At 41.2% G+C, this 16,198-nt stretch overlaps 1 protein-coding gene across 3 annotated transcripts in view; it reads left to right on the top strand.

The window, feature by feature from the left end:
• Polq (DNA polymerase theta) overlaps nucleotides 1-10,949 on the top strand; it is an 84,294-nt gene extending 73,345 nt beyond the window's left edge. For 2 of the 3 annotated variants that reach the window (XM_027412714.1, XM_027412715.2), the window contains 6 exons: nucleotides 226-410; nucleotides 2,458-2,569; nucleotides 4,252-4,376; nucleotides 6,638-6,791; nucleotides 9,519-9,634; nucleotides 10,025-10,949. In XM_027412714.1, the coding sequence (XP_027268515.1) occupies nucleotides 226-410; nucleotides 2,458-2,569; nucleotides 4,252-4,376; nucleotides 6,638-6,791; nucleotides 9,519-9,634; nucleotides 10,025-10,138 (806 nt within the window). In that variant the 3' untranslated portion in view covers nucleotides 10,139-10,949. Of the gene's footprint in view, nucleotides 1-225; nucleotides 411-2,457; nucleotides 2,570-4,251; nucleotides 4,377-6,637; nucleotides 6,792-9,518; nucleotides 9,635-10,024 lie in introns of those variants that run through there. The other variant, XM_027412716.2, reaches the window with a different exon arrangement.
• Nucleotides 10,950-16,198: the final 5,249 nt, after the last annotated feature.

Genomic DNA, 16,198 nt, shown 5'->3' with positions numbered 1-16,198 from the left:
CTAGGTGCTGTGGGAAGACTGAGGAAGGCACCTCACTGTCAAGAGACAGATATCACTGTCTGATATATATTGACTACAAATGAAAATTTAACATGATAATGCACAGACACGAACTGTATCTTACTTGAAGTAGGGCTTTAAACTTATAAAACTGCATTTCTGTCATCTTGCTGAATTGTGGTCTATGGAGCTGTACTAGCTTTTTAAAGTAGATGTGCTTTTCAGGGGGTGTAATTTTGGCTGCTGATTATTCTCAGCTTGAACTGAGGATCCTGGCTCACCTGTCACGTGACTGTCGCCTCATTCAAGTCTTAAACACTGGAGCTGATGTTTTCCGGAGCATTGCTGCTGAATGGAAGATGATCGAGCCTGACTCTGTTGGGGAGGATCTGAGGCAACAAGCAAAGCAGGTGAACTTAGTGGACCTAGTGCATCAGAATGAAAAGAATTAGATGCTCACAACATTTTAAGTTACCCAGTCATTCCATTTGGGCAATGATTTCTGTCTGGACTTTCAAGTCACATTCATTAGAGTCTAGGCTGTCTTGTGGTATTCATTGTAGGTTTTGCCTCCTAGACAAAGCAGAACAAACCAGAGAAACTAAGGTCTGTGGGCCACTTGTCTAGAAAGCCCTGTGTATTTAAGTCTATAATATGGCTAGTTGTGGGGTCTGGTACTTAGTAGGTATTTACCTGCAAGTGGCAGGGATGGTAGAGGTAGTCATTATGCATGAGGAAGAATATATATGTATTTTAAATTTCTAATCAGTAAATGCCTTGACAGAAAGTTCCATATTCTCATATTTCTGTTTCCTTACAGCATCTAGCCAAAGTGCATTATATTAAAGGTAGTTTAATGGACCCTTGAGCTGTTCAGCAGCTGTTTGCAGGCCACTGTCAGTCACAGAGGAGTCAAAGGGCCCATTCACATTTCCTGGCTAGATTGACACTAAAACTTTCTAACCACACCCTGTGGGAAATCAGATGCCATTTGCAGTGACCTGTTCAAGGTTCACGTACTTTCTGGACTTAGCTGGCATGAAACGCTTCCTCTCACCAATGAAGTTTAGAACCAACACCTGTTCCCCACTGTTTAAAAGCTAGCTCCGCTCCTCCTCTCTTGAATCTACATAAGCAAGGATCGAGCCTTACTAAAATAGTTAAAATGTTCCTGTAATTAGGCCCCATAACCAGCTCTTGAGATAGGCGTATTTCTATTCCCAATTTTATGTTTGGAGCAGGGAACAGACAGAAAGTTAGAGATTTGCTTTCACTCAGTTTTAAGTGGTAGAGTCGGGAGAAGTATGGAATGTCAGAATATCAGACTTCCCAATCCACAATTGTCCAGGGTGATGGCTGCTCTATCCAGCAGTGCTTACCTCATTCAACAGTGAACACGCTAGAACAATGCTAGTTCTGCCTCGACATGCACTGGATGATCAACTCCCCAAGTCTTGCTGAGATCTCAAACTTCGACTAAGTAATACAAGTTGGAGCAGACAAGCAGTGTACTCCAGGAATCACACAAAAATAGTGTTAAAGGTCAAAAGGAAGACTAAATGGAAGTTTAAAGTAAAAAAGCTCTTGACCAGGTGTGGTGGCAGCATGGATGTTGCTGTCAGTGTGGGTGTCCTCAGAGTTCAAGGTCAGTCTGATCTGCATAGCAAGTCATACTAGCCAGAACTGCATCGTGAGATCCCACCTCACAAAGTACTTAGGAAAAGACACTTTAGTGTGTCACATTAAAAGCTTTTAAAGTTCTGGTAAGCATTTAATGCATCATTGTGTCAGTTTCCTAAACACCCACAAGTCATGATTCAAACACTGCTCCGTTTTTTGGATGAGAACATTTGGCTACAAAGCAGTCAGGTGGCTATGGCAAGATCATGCATGACTTCAGGTAGGACTTTCTATTAACCTAGGTAGCTTATTTCCCTCCACCACTTCCAAAACTTAGAAGGTTTATACTTAACCCAGATGAACTTTGTGTTGTGGAATGTGAGACATTAGGCAACTGTGAGTTGTAGATATGTCTTTCCAGTGACATTTCTCCTATTCTCAAACTGCTCTTACCCATGGGCAAGAAAAATATTATTTGCAATACTTTCTTCTAGGCACTTCCTTAGCAGACACTACTGAGATACTCTCAGGATTGAAACCTGCTCCAATGGGTGGTGGACAAAGAACAAAGAGAAAGCAATCTTCCTATTTTGACTGCACCCTTTCTCCATTCAAATTGGCTCGTAACTTCACACACACAGTAATGCTCAGAGGCAGGACAGATGTTTGCCGAGTACTGGCTTTTGCGGGCTCAACCCACCACAGCTGATCTAATCATGTCTGTTGTTCACTGTGAAGTAAAAGTTTACCAGGGTATTCTGTCCTAGTGAACACTGTATACTTAGACTTTGTGTAGTTGTGACCTTCAGCTTACTGAGTGTGGTGCTTCCCTTTCAGATTTGCTATGGAATCATATATGGGATGGGAGCTAAATCCTTAGGAGAGCAGATGGGCATTAAAGAAAACGATGCTGCTTGCTATATTGACTCTTTCAAGTCCAGATATACAGGTAAGAAGTCTAAACTAAGGATCTTGTAGCTGCTCACCATATTAATTACTTTAATATTACAGAAATTTATGTCAGGAATTATTGAGGGCAGGTAGCATGCAGCTTATTGTCATTCATTAAGATGAGCTTGTTTAAATAAAGGCAGAGTTAGATATAATATCAGGCACACTTGCTGTTGTGCTGTATGCTGTGCTATCCTCAAAATATGGACATTGACTTTAATTTGGGTTTAGATAGCTTAGATTGAAAGTAAATCATTTATTAACTGTGTTAGAAACTTTGAGGGACAATTATAGAGCAGTTCGGGGACCTTACATTATCCCTTCTTTTAAAAGATTATTAAAGTATAATTTATATACATTTAAAGTCATTGTTTTCATATACATACTTCTGTGAACTTAATCAAATGGATGTGGTCACATTCTGTACTTCAGCCAAGATACAGAAGATGGGAGGCGAGGGAGGGGAACCTGCAGTTGGGATGTAATATATGAGGGAAGAAAGAAAGAAAAGAGGCCAGGCAGTGGTCCCTGACAAAGCCTGTGCTGATGAGAGCTTTATTGCTTTGTTTTTTCTCTCTGCAAGACTAGAGTCATACTACTCAGAAAGCCATATAAAGAGAAAGGCAGAGGCAGGAATGAAAGGCTCTGGGATGAAGAGTCCTTCAGGGACAACTCTAACCTTGGCTGTTTTCGCCTCATGTTTCAGATACAGACTCTAGGAATCCTGGCCCTAAAGACTATGCTTTGTAGATAACTAACTCATGTTTGAAACAATCGTGAGCCTTGTAGCAATAGCACTGAATGAGAGGCCTACTTCATGTTCTCACAGAGCTTATGCTCCTTTCAACAAACTTGGCAGCGAGCAGAGCAGCCATTAGGAAGCAGAATGTGTTTATTTCTCACCTTCTCAGATCTTCCAAGTGAAGTGTCAGCTCTAGTGTATGGATCGGTCCCTGTCCTTGATGTGGAGGCAAGGGGGAGAGGGAAAGCGTCTGGAAGTAGTATTGATCCTCTGATGAGCCGACAAGGGAGAGCAAAGTCATCCTCTGTAGATCTGGTCACTGACCTGGCTCACAGCAGGCAGTTGATGCTCATAGGACCTATTGTTGAATTGAGATACTTACTGTAGGCACCTCTTTTAAATCACCCCCATGTTTCTGGATTTTTATTTTTCCCCCTCAAATTTGAGTAAAAATTGTATTTTAATACTTAGAAGACTTTGTTCAAAATAAGTAAAAGTGGTGACATTGCTGCATTATACTCAGAATGTCTTCTGAGGTGACAGGGAGGTGCTTCAGATGCCACCTGCTTCCTTCAAACTATATGTTTGTGTGCGGATTTGGGGCTGTGCATGTTCTAGGTGACCATGAACCCCCAAACTTGAAGTTGAAATTTAAGAAGCAGGAGTAAGACAAAAGGAAGGAGAGAGGAAAGAGACTGGAAACCCACTTTAAGGATCATGTGGATAGGACAGCTGCATGTAAGGCCCTTCAGGGTTAGAATGTAGATAGGACTCAGATGATCTAGTGATGACACTATGTGACAGATGAGAGCAAGGGCTGCTATGAGTAGTCAGGACAAGAGCGATGGAAAACTAGAGAGCATGGTGGGATTTTGTTGAAATGACGGTGACACAAAGGGGAGACTTTGGTTGTAATTGTTTCTGTATTTTCTTTGTAGGGATTAATCATTTCCTGAGGGACACAGTGAAAAAATGTAGAAGAGATGGATTTGTTCAGACCATTTTGGGAAGGCGCAGATATTTGCCTGGAATCAAAGACAACAATCCTTATCATAAAGCTCATGTATGTTGAAATTTCTCTGTAAAGTAAAAGTCTTGACATTTACTTTTCAACAAAGATGGCCATTGGTTTTATAAACTTTTGGAGTGATGACACTGCTTTGAGGAAGTTAATGTAAAAACATCTCATCTGGTCACTTAATACTTGGCACGCTAATTATTAGCTTTAGCCACAAGTTGTAAATAAATACCCCCGCCCCCATCAGTGCTGGGATTGAATTTTTGGGCATCAATCATACCAGGCAGGCGTTCTAATGCTGAATTATAGTCCCATCTTCATTCCTATTTGTCCTCCTTCCTTCCCCAATTTTTTCTTTTCTGCTTTTTTTTAATTTGAATTAGAAACAGGATTGTTTTACATGACAATTCCAGTTCCCTCTCCCTCCCATCCTCCCCTAGCACCCCACCTATCACATATCCTTTCTGCTCCCCCTGAATGGTGAGGTCTTCCATAGGGTGTCATCAGAGTCTGTCATATCCTTTGGGATAGGGCTTAGGCCCACCCCTGTGTGTCTTGGCTCAGGGAGTATTCCTTTATGTGGATTTGGCTCCCAAAGTCCATACCTATGCTAGGGATAAATACTGAACCTACTAAAAGACAAAGTGGGAAATACCCTTGAATTAATTGGTACAGGAGACCGCTTCCTGAACATTACACCAGTAGCACAGACACTGAGATATCAACAATTGATCAATGGGACCTCCTGAAACTGAGAAGCTTCTGTAAGACAAAGGACACAGTCAGCAAGACAAAACAGCAGTCCACAGACTAGGAAAATATATTCACCAACCCCACATCTGACAGAGGGCTGATCTCCAAAATACCAAACAACCCAATTAAAAAGTGAGGTTCAGAACTAAATAGAGAATTCTCAATAGAGGAATCTAAAATGGCTGAAAGGCACTTAAAGTGTTCAGCATCCTTAGCCATCAGGGAAATGCAAATCAAAACAACTCTGAGATACCATCTTACTCCTGTCTGAATGGCCAAAATCAAAAACACCAATGACAGTTCATGCACGAGAGGATGTGGGAGAAAGGGGAACACTTCTCCACTGCTGGTGGGAGTGCCAACTTGTACAGCCCCTTTGGAAGTCGGTATGGCAACTCCTCAAGAAAATGGGAATCAGTCTACCACAAGATCCAGCAATTCCACTCTTAGGCATATACCCAAAAGAAGCACATTCATATAACCAGGGCATATGTTCAACTATGTTCATAGCAGCACTATTTGTAATGGCCAGAAATTGGAAACAGCCTAGATACCTTTCTTCCCCAATTTTTTGAGAGAGTCTAAGTTATGTAGGCTGGCCTTGAACTCATTCTGTAACACAGAAACTGAGGTTGGGATGCCTCAGTCTCCTAAATAGTTGGGACTACACACCTGCACCACCAGGCTCAGCACAGACTCCACTGCCGTTCAGTCCCTACTTTCTCATGTTACAGAGTTTGCTAATGTTCTCCAGGTTAGCCGGTTGTTATCAGATGTTAAACATACTTTAGAAGATAGGTATAGCATCTTCAGAGGAACTCTCCAATTACATTGACTGTGTCTCATAAAAGAGACTGTTGCCATTTCACAAACCATTTGGGGCACCAGAACTAGTATTTATGAGCAGGTTGTCCCTGGTTAGTAAGGCAGGCTTCTTCCCCCTCCTATCCTACAGTTGACTGGCAGCAATTATTTCAAGGAAGTTTGAATTTAATACTTGAGGGATACAGGATCAATAGTTTCTCTGGCAACTGATGATTAGCTTCAGCAACCCATGCAAATCTCTGGTTCCTATAAGAGGGCTTTAGACCTGCTGGCCAAACATTGTGTGGGACCAGGGAGCCATTGGTATGGGAAATGTCCAACCTGCATTACAAAGAATATTCTTATGTCTGTTTAGAAGTAAGACTATTTTTAGGAATGAATCTTTAAAGTTTGTAAACATACCCTCAGTGTTCTAGCTGTTCTAGAATAAACTAAGTGTGAGCTATTGGAAGCATTCTAAGTGCAGTACAGTTACAGGATCCTAACTGATCACTGATGATTTTTAAACCAAAGAAATCCAACATGATGCTTAGTCTAGTCTCATGTAGATGGCCCAGAAGAGAGGGCTGAAAATTGTTATTTATAGGATGTTGCCTACCTGTTAATGTCCTGGGTCACATCTCAGTCTAGACTTCTGGCTGTAGACATGACCACTGATCTCAAGGGGTACTGAGGCCAAATGTGAGACCATGTTGAAACATCATTAGCACTTGTAATTGTTTTTGTAGGCTGAACGTCAGGCCATCAACACAACAGTCCAAGGATCAGCTGCTGATATAGTAAAAACAGCCACAGTTAACATTCAGAAGCAATTAGAGACCTTCCATTCAGCCTTCAAATCCCATGGTCATCGGGAAAGCATGCTCCAGCATGGCCAAACAGGTTTGTCTGTCAACAAGGCACTTGTTAGATCTAACATGCTGAAAATGATTGCACCCAAAAAGTGGGTGTGGGGAGGACATATTTTATATTTTATTTCTAAGAATCCTCAAACATTTTGGTGCCAGATACCTTTATACTCTTGGAAATTATTAATGATACCAAGGAATTGTTAATATAGATTATATACACTATGGTTACCACACTAGAAATTAGATAATTTTCAAGCTTGCTTTAACATTTTTAAGACCATAATATAATTAAAAGTAAACCTTTCAAAAAAAGAGGGAGCTGAAGAGATGGTTCAAAGGTTAAGAGTGTTACTGTGCTTTGGGAGGATTTGAGTTCGGTTCCCAGCACCCACATTGGGAGGGTCACAATGGTGTGTAATTCCAGCTCCAGGGAACCAACACCTTTGACCTCCTTGGGTACCTGTATTCACACATATACCCAAAAATAAATCTTAAAAATAATAAACAACATATTTTAACATAAGTAACATGTTTTTACGAAAGTACATCTGTTTGGAATAGAAAAAAAATTAGTCCTGGGCTACTTTATTTTGCATTTCTACAAGTCTCTTTAATGCCTGACTCATAAAAAGATGGATTCCTGCCTTTGTAGCACATGTCCTGTGTCTCTGGACAGCCCTCTGTGAAGTTTGCGATGATAAGCTCCAAGTTTTTGGATGCTCGTGTGTTTCCCAGGATGTGGGGATTTGAGCCCTAGCCCAGGACAGTTGGTTGGTAGGTCGCCTTGCTGTTTATTTATGAGAGGTGATCAAAAAGGCAAACCCAGCAAGAGCACCTGGAGTGCTGTTAGGAAGTCATTCTGACCATGTACCTAGGGGAGTCCTCTGTGGCCCAAGAGCACAGTTAGGACCTTGACATTCCTATTTATGACTCCAGTGCTCTCTGAGGTGACCTTACTACATATAGTCTGTTGTTAATACTGTCCTGCGTTCTTTTTTTCAAAATACTTTCAGGTTTTGTTCATTATTTCCTGGATAAGTTATTTGTTTCTCTGATAACTATGCAGAGTTCTGTTTTTTCCTCGTCTGTTACATATCCATACTTTAAATACCATGTATCAGTGCTAGTGAGATGCCAATCCATGACCACAGCCTTGTTTTCAAACTTCCTTGGAGAACTTGAGGTTTAGGGCATAAAGGGTAAGGGTAAGCTGCTGGCCCTGACCAGAAAAAATAAATAGCAGCAGTTCAGGATGGAAATTGCTGCTTCCAAAAGAGATTTGTATAGGTTACAGCAACTAGTGCAGAGATTTAGAAGTAGATGCTTATCAACCTATGGGTTAAATGTAAAATCCTCTAAGGAAGCTGCAATCCCTGAACAAACAGTATGGGGCTCCTTGGCAGAGCAGAACTCACACAGCACACAGCACCTTTGAGGTTTGGTGGAAGTCAGAGGATGGTGTCATGCTGAGTGACAGGAGCCATGAATCATGAGATCACGGGAAAGTGATCCCAAGGAAGCAGAGAACACGGAATAAGAAACTCACTGCATTCTTGGTCAGAAGCCAGGAGTCAGGAAATGGCAAGAACAAATTTATGATCAGAAAGGAGAAAAACTAGAGCATCTAGAGCAGTCGTTCTTAACCTTCCTAACACTGCCACCCTTTAATACAGTTCTTCATGTTGTTGTGAACCCCAACCATGCGATTGTTTTCATTGTTACCTCATAACTGTAATTTAAATTTTGCTACTGTATAAATTGTAATGTATCTGATCTGAAGGATATCTGATATACAACCCTATGAAAGGATCCTTTGACCCCAGAGGGGTCATGCCCCACAGGTTGAGAACCACTGATGTAGATATCCTGTGATAAATTTCAGCCAGGCTAGCACACAGCTTTGCAGCCCTGGGTGGAAGCAGCTTGCCATAGGCTTAGCTGTCTTCATTCCCTAGCCATCTCTGAGCAAGTCAGGCTGCAGACAACCAATAGCAGATAAAGGACTTTATGACAGAAGTAGCAGATGTTGGAAGAAGGTGAAGCCTGTTGTTGGGCTTGAAGGATAAGTAGGAAGGATTGCTGTGAAGGGAGCACACAGGTAGAGGCGGCGGTTACCATGAGGGATACAGTCTGCCATTAGCCCAGCTAGTTAGGAAAAGGTAGTTAAGCCTAGGGCAGTGGTTGTCACCATTTTACTAGTCATTGAACTTTTGCAAACTGACTGAAAAATACAAATCATTGCCGCAGGCTATTAAACAAAGAGACTCTAACGTATAATTCATGGTACTCACAAATGTGCTAAGTTCACATGGGGACCTAGGTTTGGAATTGTCCAGAGAGTACAGTCCGTCAAGGAAATACAAATTCTGCCACAAGACATTTCTAACTACAGCAAGGCACCAGGGAAGCCCTTTATGAAACACAGCCTGGTAAGAATGGACTGTTCCCTGGAATAGCGCTCAGGCCCCACCCATGTCACCTGGTATTACTACTCATAGGGTGAAGGAATGCCACAGAAAGAGAAAATGATGGATACTTATAAGAAACAGGCTAGAGAAGACTTGGAGTGAGCTCCGTTTATCCTGCTTATTCCTTCTTTCTGCAGAGAAGTTATTGGATTTGAGTTTGCCTGATGTTACCACCAGCTATCAGTTCTCCTGACAGCTCCTAGACCTGTGTTAAAATTAGTTAAAATTTCAAGTTTCTCAAAATTCTTAAGAGCAAAATAACAAAATAGTTTTCTTTTTTCGTTGGGCAGGATTGTTGCCAAAGAAAAAACTGAAAGGGATGTTTTGTCCAATGAGAGGAGGCTTCTTTATCCTTCAACTTCATGATGAGCTTTTATATGAAGTGGCAGAAGAGGATGTTGTTCAGGTATTTTTGCAGTGCATGGTCCATTCTGTAGGCAGCAGAGACGCTGGGGGTCAGAAGGACTGGTCCTTTGCCATGCCCCATGTATTTGGGCCTTTCTAGCACAGACTGGCTGCATAAATGTTGAGTGCCCACAGGGAGAAAAGCAAAGCTAAGTATGCTCGGTATACTGAAGGTGAGGAGATTTTGTCTGGGGAACATTAGGGAAGAGTCTGAGCACTTGCAAGTTCTGAGGGCTCATCAGTGCAGGGCAGTCTGCATGCCTGGCTCATTATTCACTTAAACACCACTGGATGCAGAGCTCCAGGCTGGTTTATCCCTTTCTCAGTGGGTGAACTGGGAAAACATCGTTGAATTGGGCGGAGTTTGTTAATCTCTTTCCTTTATTTGTAGGTAGCTCAGATTGTCAAGAAGGAAATGGAATGTGCTGTAAAACTTTCTGTGAAGCTAAAAGTGAAAGTGAGAATGGGTGCCAGCTGGGGACAGCTGGAGGACTTTGATGTGTGATGGTGCAGGTAACCAGGTCCCCAGACGTTACTTAGAAAGCATGAGACTGCCCTTGTACCTGCTTCATGAACACCAGTTCTCAAGTCAGGATGCACTTAAATCAGCAATTCTGTAGCCAGTCTCTATGTAAACCAAGGTCTAGTTCCTGTAGTGTCACAAGATTTTGAGGAGAGACTTACTAGCTATTCTCGTCCTCAGAGTATCTATGAATTTGCCTTTCCTAATTTATTTTACCTCTAAACCGACTCAGAGTATGCTTGAGAAATGCACTTAGCACTTTGGATCCTCATCTGTGTAATGGAAGGACTGGAACTGCTGCCTCGGGGGCATTTTTATTCCTACCAAGGACTTTGGCACTCATGATGTAATCCCCCAAGAGCCACAGGCAGTGTTCAATTTCCGTACATTAGAGTTATGCAGAGTGAATGGTCTTTTTCATTCAATAAAGATGTCTGAAGTAGAATTTTAAATCAAATAAATCCTAATTCTCTAAGATAGTAGGATATATGAAAGGAGTCCAGAAACGAATTTTCATAAACTATTGTCACTTGCTCTTTTTTTCTTCACAGTTCCTACAGTGAACATATTGGAAATAGTCTTAAAATGAGTTGCTCCCCATAAGTGTCCTGTCAGGTCACACATTAATTGTAGTTGAACCTAACACTGTCAGGCCAAGAAAATACTCCTTGCCAGCCCCCTAGTGCCCCTGTCTGTGTTTGTGATATGGAGAGAATAGGCTCAAAACACTGATTTTTTTTTTTTACTCCCAACTGATAATTTTTGCTATTGAAATAAATTTATGAGAACCTTATGTCAATATTTGATTTTTTTAAAACAGTCTATTTGGTCTAAGAGTATCAGAAACCTTTCTCCTTTATTAGTTTTCTCATTTAAGAAACGTTTATTGTACTCTTAGTTATCAAATGATCTTATGTGTGTGTTAATCTTGATGGAAAGAGATAGCTGCTGCATCAGATACAGTTGGAGAAATGGATGTGGAAGGGCAAGGGGGCAGAAGATGCCTCAAACTCTATCCCGACTCCTCTGCTCTTAAACGGTAGGATTATAGGCATGAACTGCCACACACAAATAATCAACTGGGCGAAGAAGAAGCCTATAGAATGAGAGAGAATCTTTGCCATCTACACATCTGACAGAGGACTGATACCCAGAATATATGAAGAAAACTAAAAAACCAAACAACCCATTTAAAAAAATTGGCTGGTGATCAGAATAAAGTTCTCAAAAGAAGACATAAAAATGCCTAAGAAATATCTCAAAAATACTTATCACTAGCAATTAGGGAAATGCAAATTGAAACAAGTTTTTGATTTATCTTACCCTAATCAGAATGGCAAGGATCAACAAGACAACTGACAGTAGATATTGGAGAGGATCTGGGGAAAAGGGAACTCTCAAATGGAAACAACCTAAGTGCAAATGTAGTACATACATAGTGTGGAATACTGTGCAGCTGTAAATAAAAAAAAAAAAAAAAAAGAAATGACATTTGCAGTCAAGGATGGTACCAGAAAAGATGACATTAAGTGAGAGAATCTAGATCTGGAAAGACAAAAGCACATGTTCTCATTTATCTGTGGCTCCTAATTCAAATTTTCAGATGTAAGTCTATAACCTGGAGTAACTACAGAAGCCAAGGAAGCAAAGAGGAATGCTAGTGTGTGTGAAATTGTCAAAGAACAAATGAATCAATGAAAAATCCAAAGTTAGAAGTATCATGATCCTTGATTTTATGACATACTACAGAGCCACATTAACCAAAATAACCAAAATAGTATGTTACTGACAAAAGCAGAAACACAGGCTGAGGGAATAGAATAGAAAGCTAAAAGACAAATCCACATACCTACGACACAAATTTTGACAAAGGTACCAAAAACACAAACGTGGGGAAAGACAGCCTCATTATTACTCTCTACTTGGGAAGCAAGATATCTAAATATGGAATATTAGAACTTGACATCTATCACTTAGTATAAAAATCAACCCCAAACAGATTCAAGATGGTAAGACCTGAAGCTCTGAAACTATATGATGAAATCAGAAACTGCAAGATATTGGTAGAGGCAATGACTTTCTAAATAGGATCCCAAACATGGGAGACAAAACTAAAAATTGACAAGTACTATTGCATCAAAGTGGAAAACTACCACACAACTAAGCAAACAGAGGAAGTGACATTCACTAGCTCTTCATCTGTGAGATATTTAATGTCTAACATATATAATAAACTGAAAAAATAAACCAAGTATGTTGATTTAAAAATGGGCAAATGAGCTAAAAACAGACACTTCAATAAAGAAATGTGTATGGTCTGTAAGTATGTAAAAGACTTATTTAATGTTATTAGCCATCAAGAAATGAAAATTAAAATCACAATGAGTCCCCAGCTCATAACAACTACAAAGGCTGTTATAAAAAGCAAACCACAAACAACAAATAAGGATACAGATGAAAAGAAACACACACATTCAGTAATAGTGTAAATTTGTGTAGCTTTGTTGGAAAGCTGAAACTGGAACTGCTATGTACCCGCTATCTTTGGGCACACATCCTAAGGGTATGAAACCAGCTTTCCGTTTACCCATCTTTATGGCAAGCTTAACTATAGCTAAAATGGAGTCAGGTAGCATCAACAGAATGATACAGATACATACACCACAGAGTCTTATTGAGCTGTAAAAAATGAAGTCCTGTCCCTTGCAAAGTAGATAGAACTGGAGGGCATTGTGTTAAGGACAAAGGAAAGCCAGTAACAGAAAGACAAGTGTGGGAATTTTTTTTTTTTCCTCATGTGTAGAAATTTGAAAACAAAGAGTTGGCCGCACAGTGGAATAGTGAATGCTAGCGATTAGGAAAGTGATCAGGAGGGTGGGGGAGCAAGGTTATAACGGGGGAGAGATAAACCAATGCACAGTATCCACATGTATGGGGACTAGTGAATCCCATTGTATACAGATAATGTGTTATACACACCTAAAACAAAAATTATTTTGCAAGAATAAACTAATGAAAAACTCAATAACAGACAAGTGACTTGTACTAATGAATTGCATTCTTTGATATTTAGCACAAGTTCTCATCCTTACTCTAGTTTAATCCACATCAGGGTGACTCAACAAGAAAGCCTAGAGACAGCCTTCCTTGGATCCTTGACAAAGTTCAAACCAATTAAGCCCCTTCTGCTAATGCAGACACACAACGAACTCTTCAGCCGGTCTCTGCCTGTTTTCTCACCTTGTCAGTTCCCTACAAAGCCTCATTTGTGCATGTGATAAAAGTGTTCACATCCTCTGACAGTCCAGATGGTGTCATCGGCCCTAGTATTCAAAGTCAAATATTGGGGGAAGTAGAGAGGCCCAGCCCCCTCTCCTCACTGACACAACTATGCCCCCCAAATAGTCAAAACTGACAAAAAGTTATGGATTAGGAGTTAAAGGTCTAATTACACATAAATAAGTTACTTACAATTGTACAATTATACTTAAAATGTCATTTTCATTTCTCATATTGTCATAAAGTAAAAAGATGACAGTTTGAGTGTAGGTCAAGATGAAAGCAAGAGTGTTCCTAAGCAGGACAAGAGAACAGGAAATCCAGCAGGGAATAGCTATTAGAAGGCTGAAGCAGGTAGGTCCCGATTCCAAAGCCACACTCTGCTCATCCCCTACACTTGTACAGCACATACACATGTAAATGTTCAATGCTGTCTTGTCTATGGTACCAAAAGATAGAAAAATATCTCAAAGCTTACTACTAGTAAAATGACTAAATTATAATACAAACGAGTTTAAAAGAATGACTCACGGTTTTCCGCAGGGTACAGCCCTGGGGAGGCTCCTATACTCCAGCAGAAGGTTATGCACATGCAGGCCGACTCAGTGCATTTTAAAAATGAGCATATTCACAACTGTAACTTCAGTTCCAGCGGAATCCAGGGTCTGGCCCTTTGCAGACACCAGGCACGCAGGCAGTACACAGACACACATGCAGAACATATATAAAATAACAATATTAGCAGAGGGAGGCAGGAGCAGGAGGACCAGGGTGTTCTGGCTGGCCTGGGATAACAAACCTTGGCTCAAACAAAAACAATAACAAAAGCCTCAGGAAGTTGAGAGAGGAAAACGATGGTGGGAATACAGGAGGAGATGGGGGGGGGGAGGCAGATTTGAGCAGAACATAGTATGTGCATGTATGAAATTCTCAAACAATAAATAATGCAAATTAAATAAATAAACTTCCCACAAAGTTGAGAAATTAGCTCAAAATACAAAAGGCAGGTGGGCAGGAAGGCAGGCAGGCAGGCAGGCTCATTCATGAGCAGACAACATGAGACAGGTACACAAACTTTGCAGCACTAAGCAATGTTTGGATGAAAGCAGTAAACTACATTCACCCTGTCTAAACTCATTGTGTTGCTGAGAGCATTTGCTTTTGACTTATGAATCCACAGGATGAGTCCATGGTAGCAGAGTGGTGGCATGGTGGCATGGTGGCATGGCAGCATTCAGCAGGCCTGATGGCAGGAAGAGGAAGCTGAGAGCATGGTGAGACAAGAGTAACCTGGAAATAGACAGGGCATCTCAGATCCAAAGTCTGCCTGCCCTCAGTGATGTATTTTCTTCAGGAAATGCCACGCTACCTAAATCTCCGCAAACAGTGCCACCCATCCAAATTCCTGAGACTATGAGGGACATGTTACATTCAAGCCACTACATTCTACTTCCTGGCCCCAACAGACTCATGGCAATACCATAATGCAAAATGCATGTAGTTCAGCTTTAAAAGTCTGTTTCAGTATTGTTTAAAGGTCCAAGGTCTCCTCTGAGACTCAAGGCAGTCTCTTAATTGTAACCCCTTACCAAAAAAAAAAAAAAAAATTGATTACATACTGGCAACACATGGTGGTACAGAATATATATTACCATCCCCTAAGGGAGGAATGGGGGCACAGTGAGGAAGTACTGGAACAAAGCAAGACTGAAATCCAGCAGTTCAAACAAACTTGTAGCTCTACGTCCTCTGTTAAAGGGCTTGGAGAGCTCCACCCTTCCAGCTTTGATGCCTAGAACACATAGCTCTCTCTTGGGCTGACTGCACTCTCTCTGTGCAATTCTCCTTGGGAGATACCTCTCAGCTTTGGCATGTACAACATCTTGGGGTCTCTTGTAACTCAGACTTCACTTTCAAGACCTTCATGTAAAGGCCTCAATAGCCTCCTGTCCTCGGAGAGCCTTCATGCAGGGACCACCCTGTCACATGCCGCCTGGCCTTGGTGGCTCTCTTAAATCATGGAGGAAAATCCATGAACACTCCATGCCTGCATCTTTCATGCCTGTAAGGCCAGCGACACATGAACCACACTGTCAAGTGCCACTGCCAGCTTGGGATGGGCACCACCTCTTGAGTCACATTAGCAGTGGTGCTTTCATTCAGTTGATTTCTAGGAACAGATGTCTAATGTCCTTTCTGAATGAAGTAAGGAAGTCAATTCAGGATTTGAAAGAAGACTTCAATGAAGTAAAACACCTGAAGAAACATAAGAACCCTGAAATACTGGAAATGAATATTTCAATAAGTCAAAGAAGCTCCACTGAAACTCTCAGCAACAGATTGGATTAAGACCAGGACAGAATATTAGAACTTGAAGAAAAGATAGAAGAATTGCAATATTCACTGATCAGGATATCTTACAAAGGTACATTTGAGATCTATGGGACGTCAAGAAAAGAACACATGAATTGTGGGATTAGAAAGTGTTGGGGATCCCCCCTGAAGCTGCCCTCTCCAGACCCCACCCAAAGAAAGCCTGCCAAGCAGCGGTTCCATTCCCAGAGGGTATTTAAGGCCTGATCCCAGACTTCCCCTAGTGGTTTATCCTCATGAGTTTTCTTTCCTGGGACCATCCAGAAATGTTTTGCTCAGAATAAAACTGTTGCTGGGTGGTGGTGGTTCACGCCTTTAATCCCAGCACTCGGGAGGCAGAGGCAGTCAGATCTCTGTGAGTTTGAGACCAGCCTAGTCTACAAGAGCTAA

This window comes from Cricetulus griseus, chromosome 4 (genome assembly GCF_003668045.3).
Source record: "Cricetulus griseus strain 17A/GY chromosome 4, alternate assembly CriGri-PICRH-1.0, whole genome shotgun sequence".
Taxonomy (NCBI): domain Eukaryota; kingdom Metazoa; phylum Chordata; class Mammalia; order Rodentia; family Cricetidae; genus Cricetulus; species Cricetulus griseus.
This window is presented reverse-complemented; position numbering and strand designations above follow the sequence as displayed.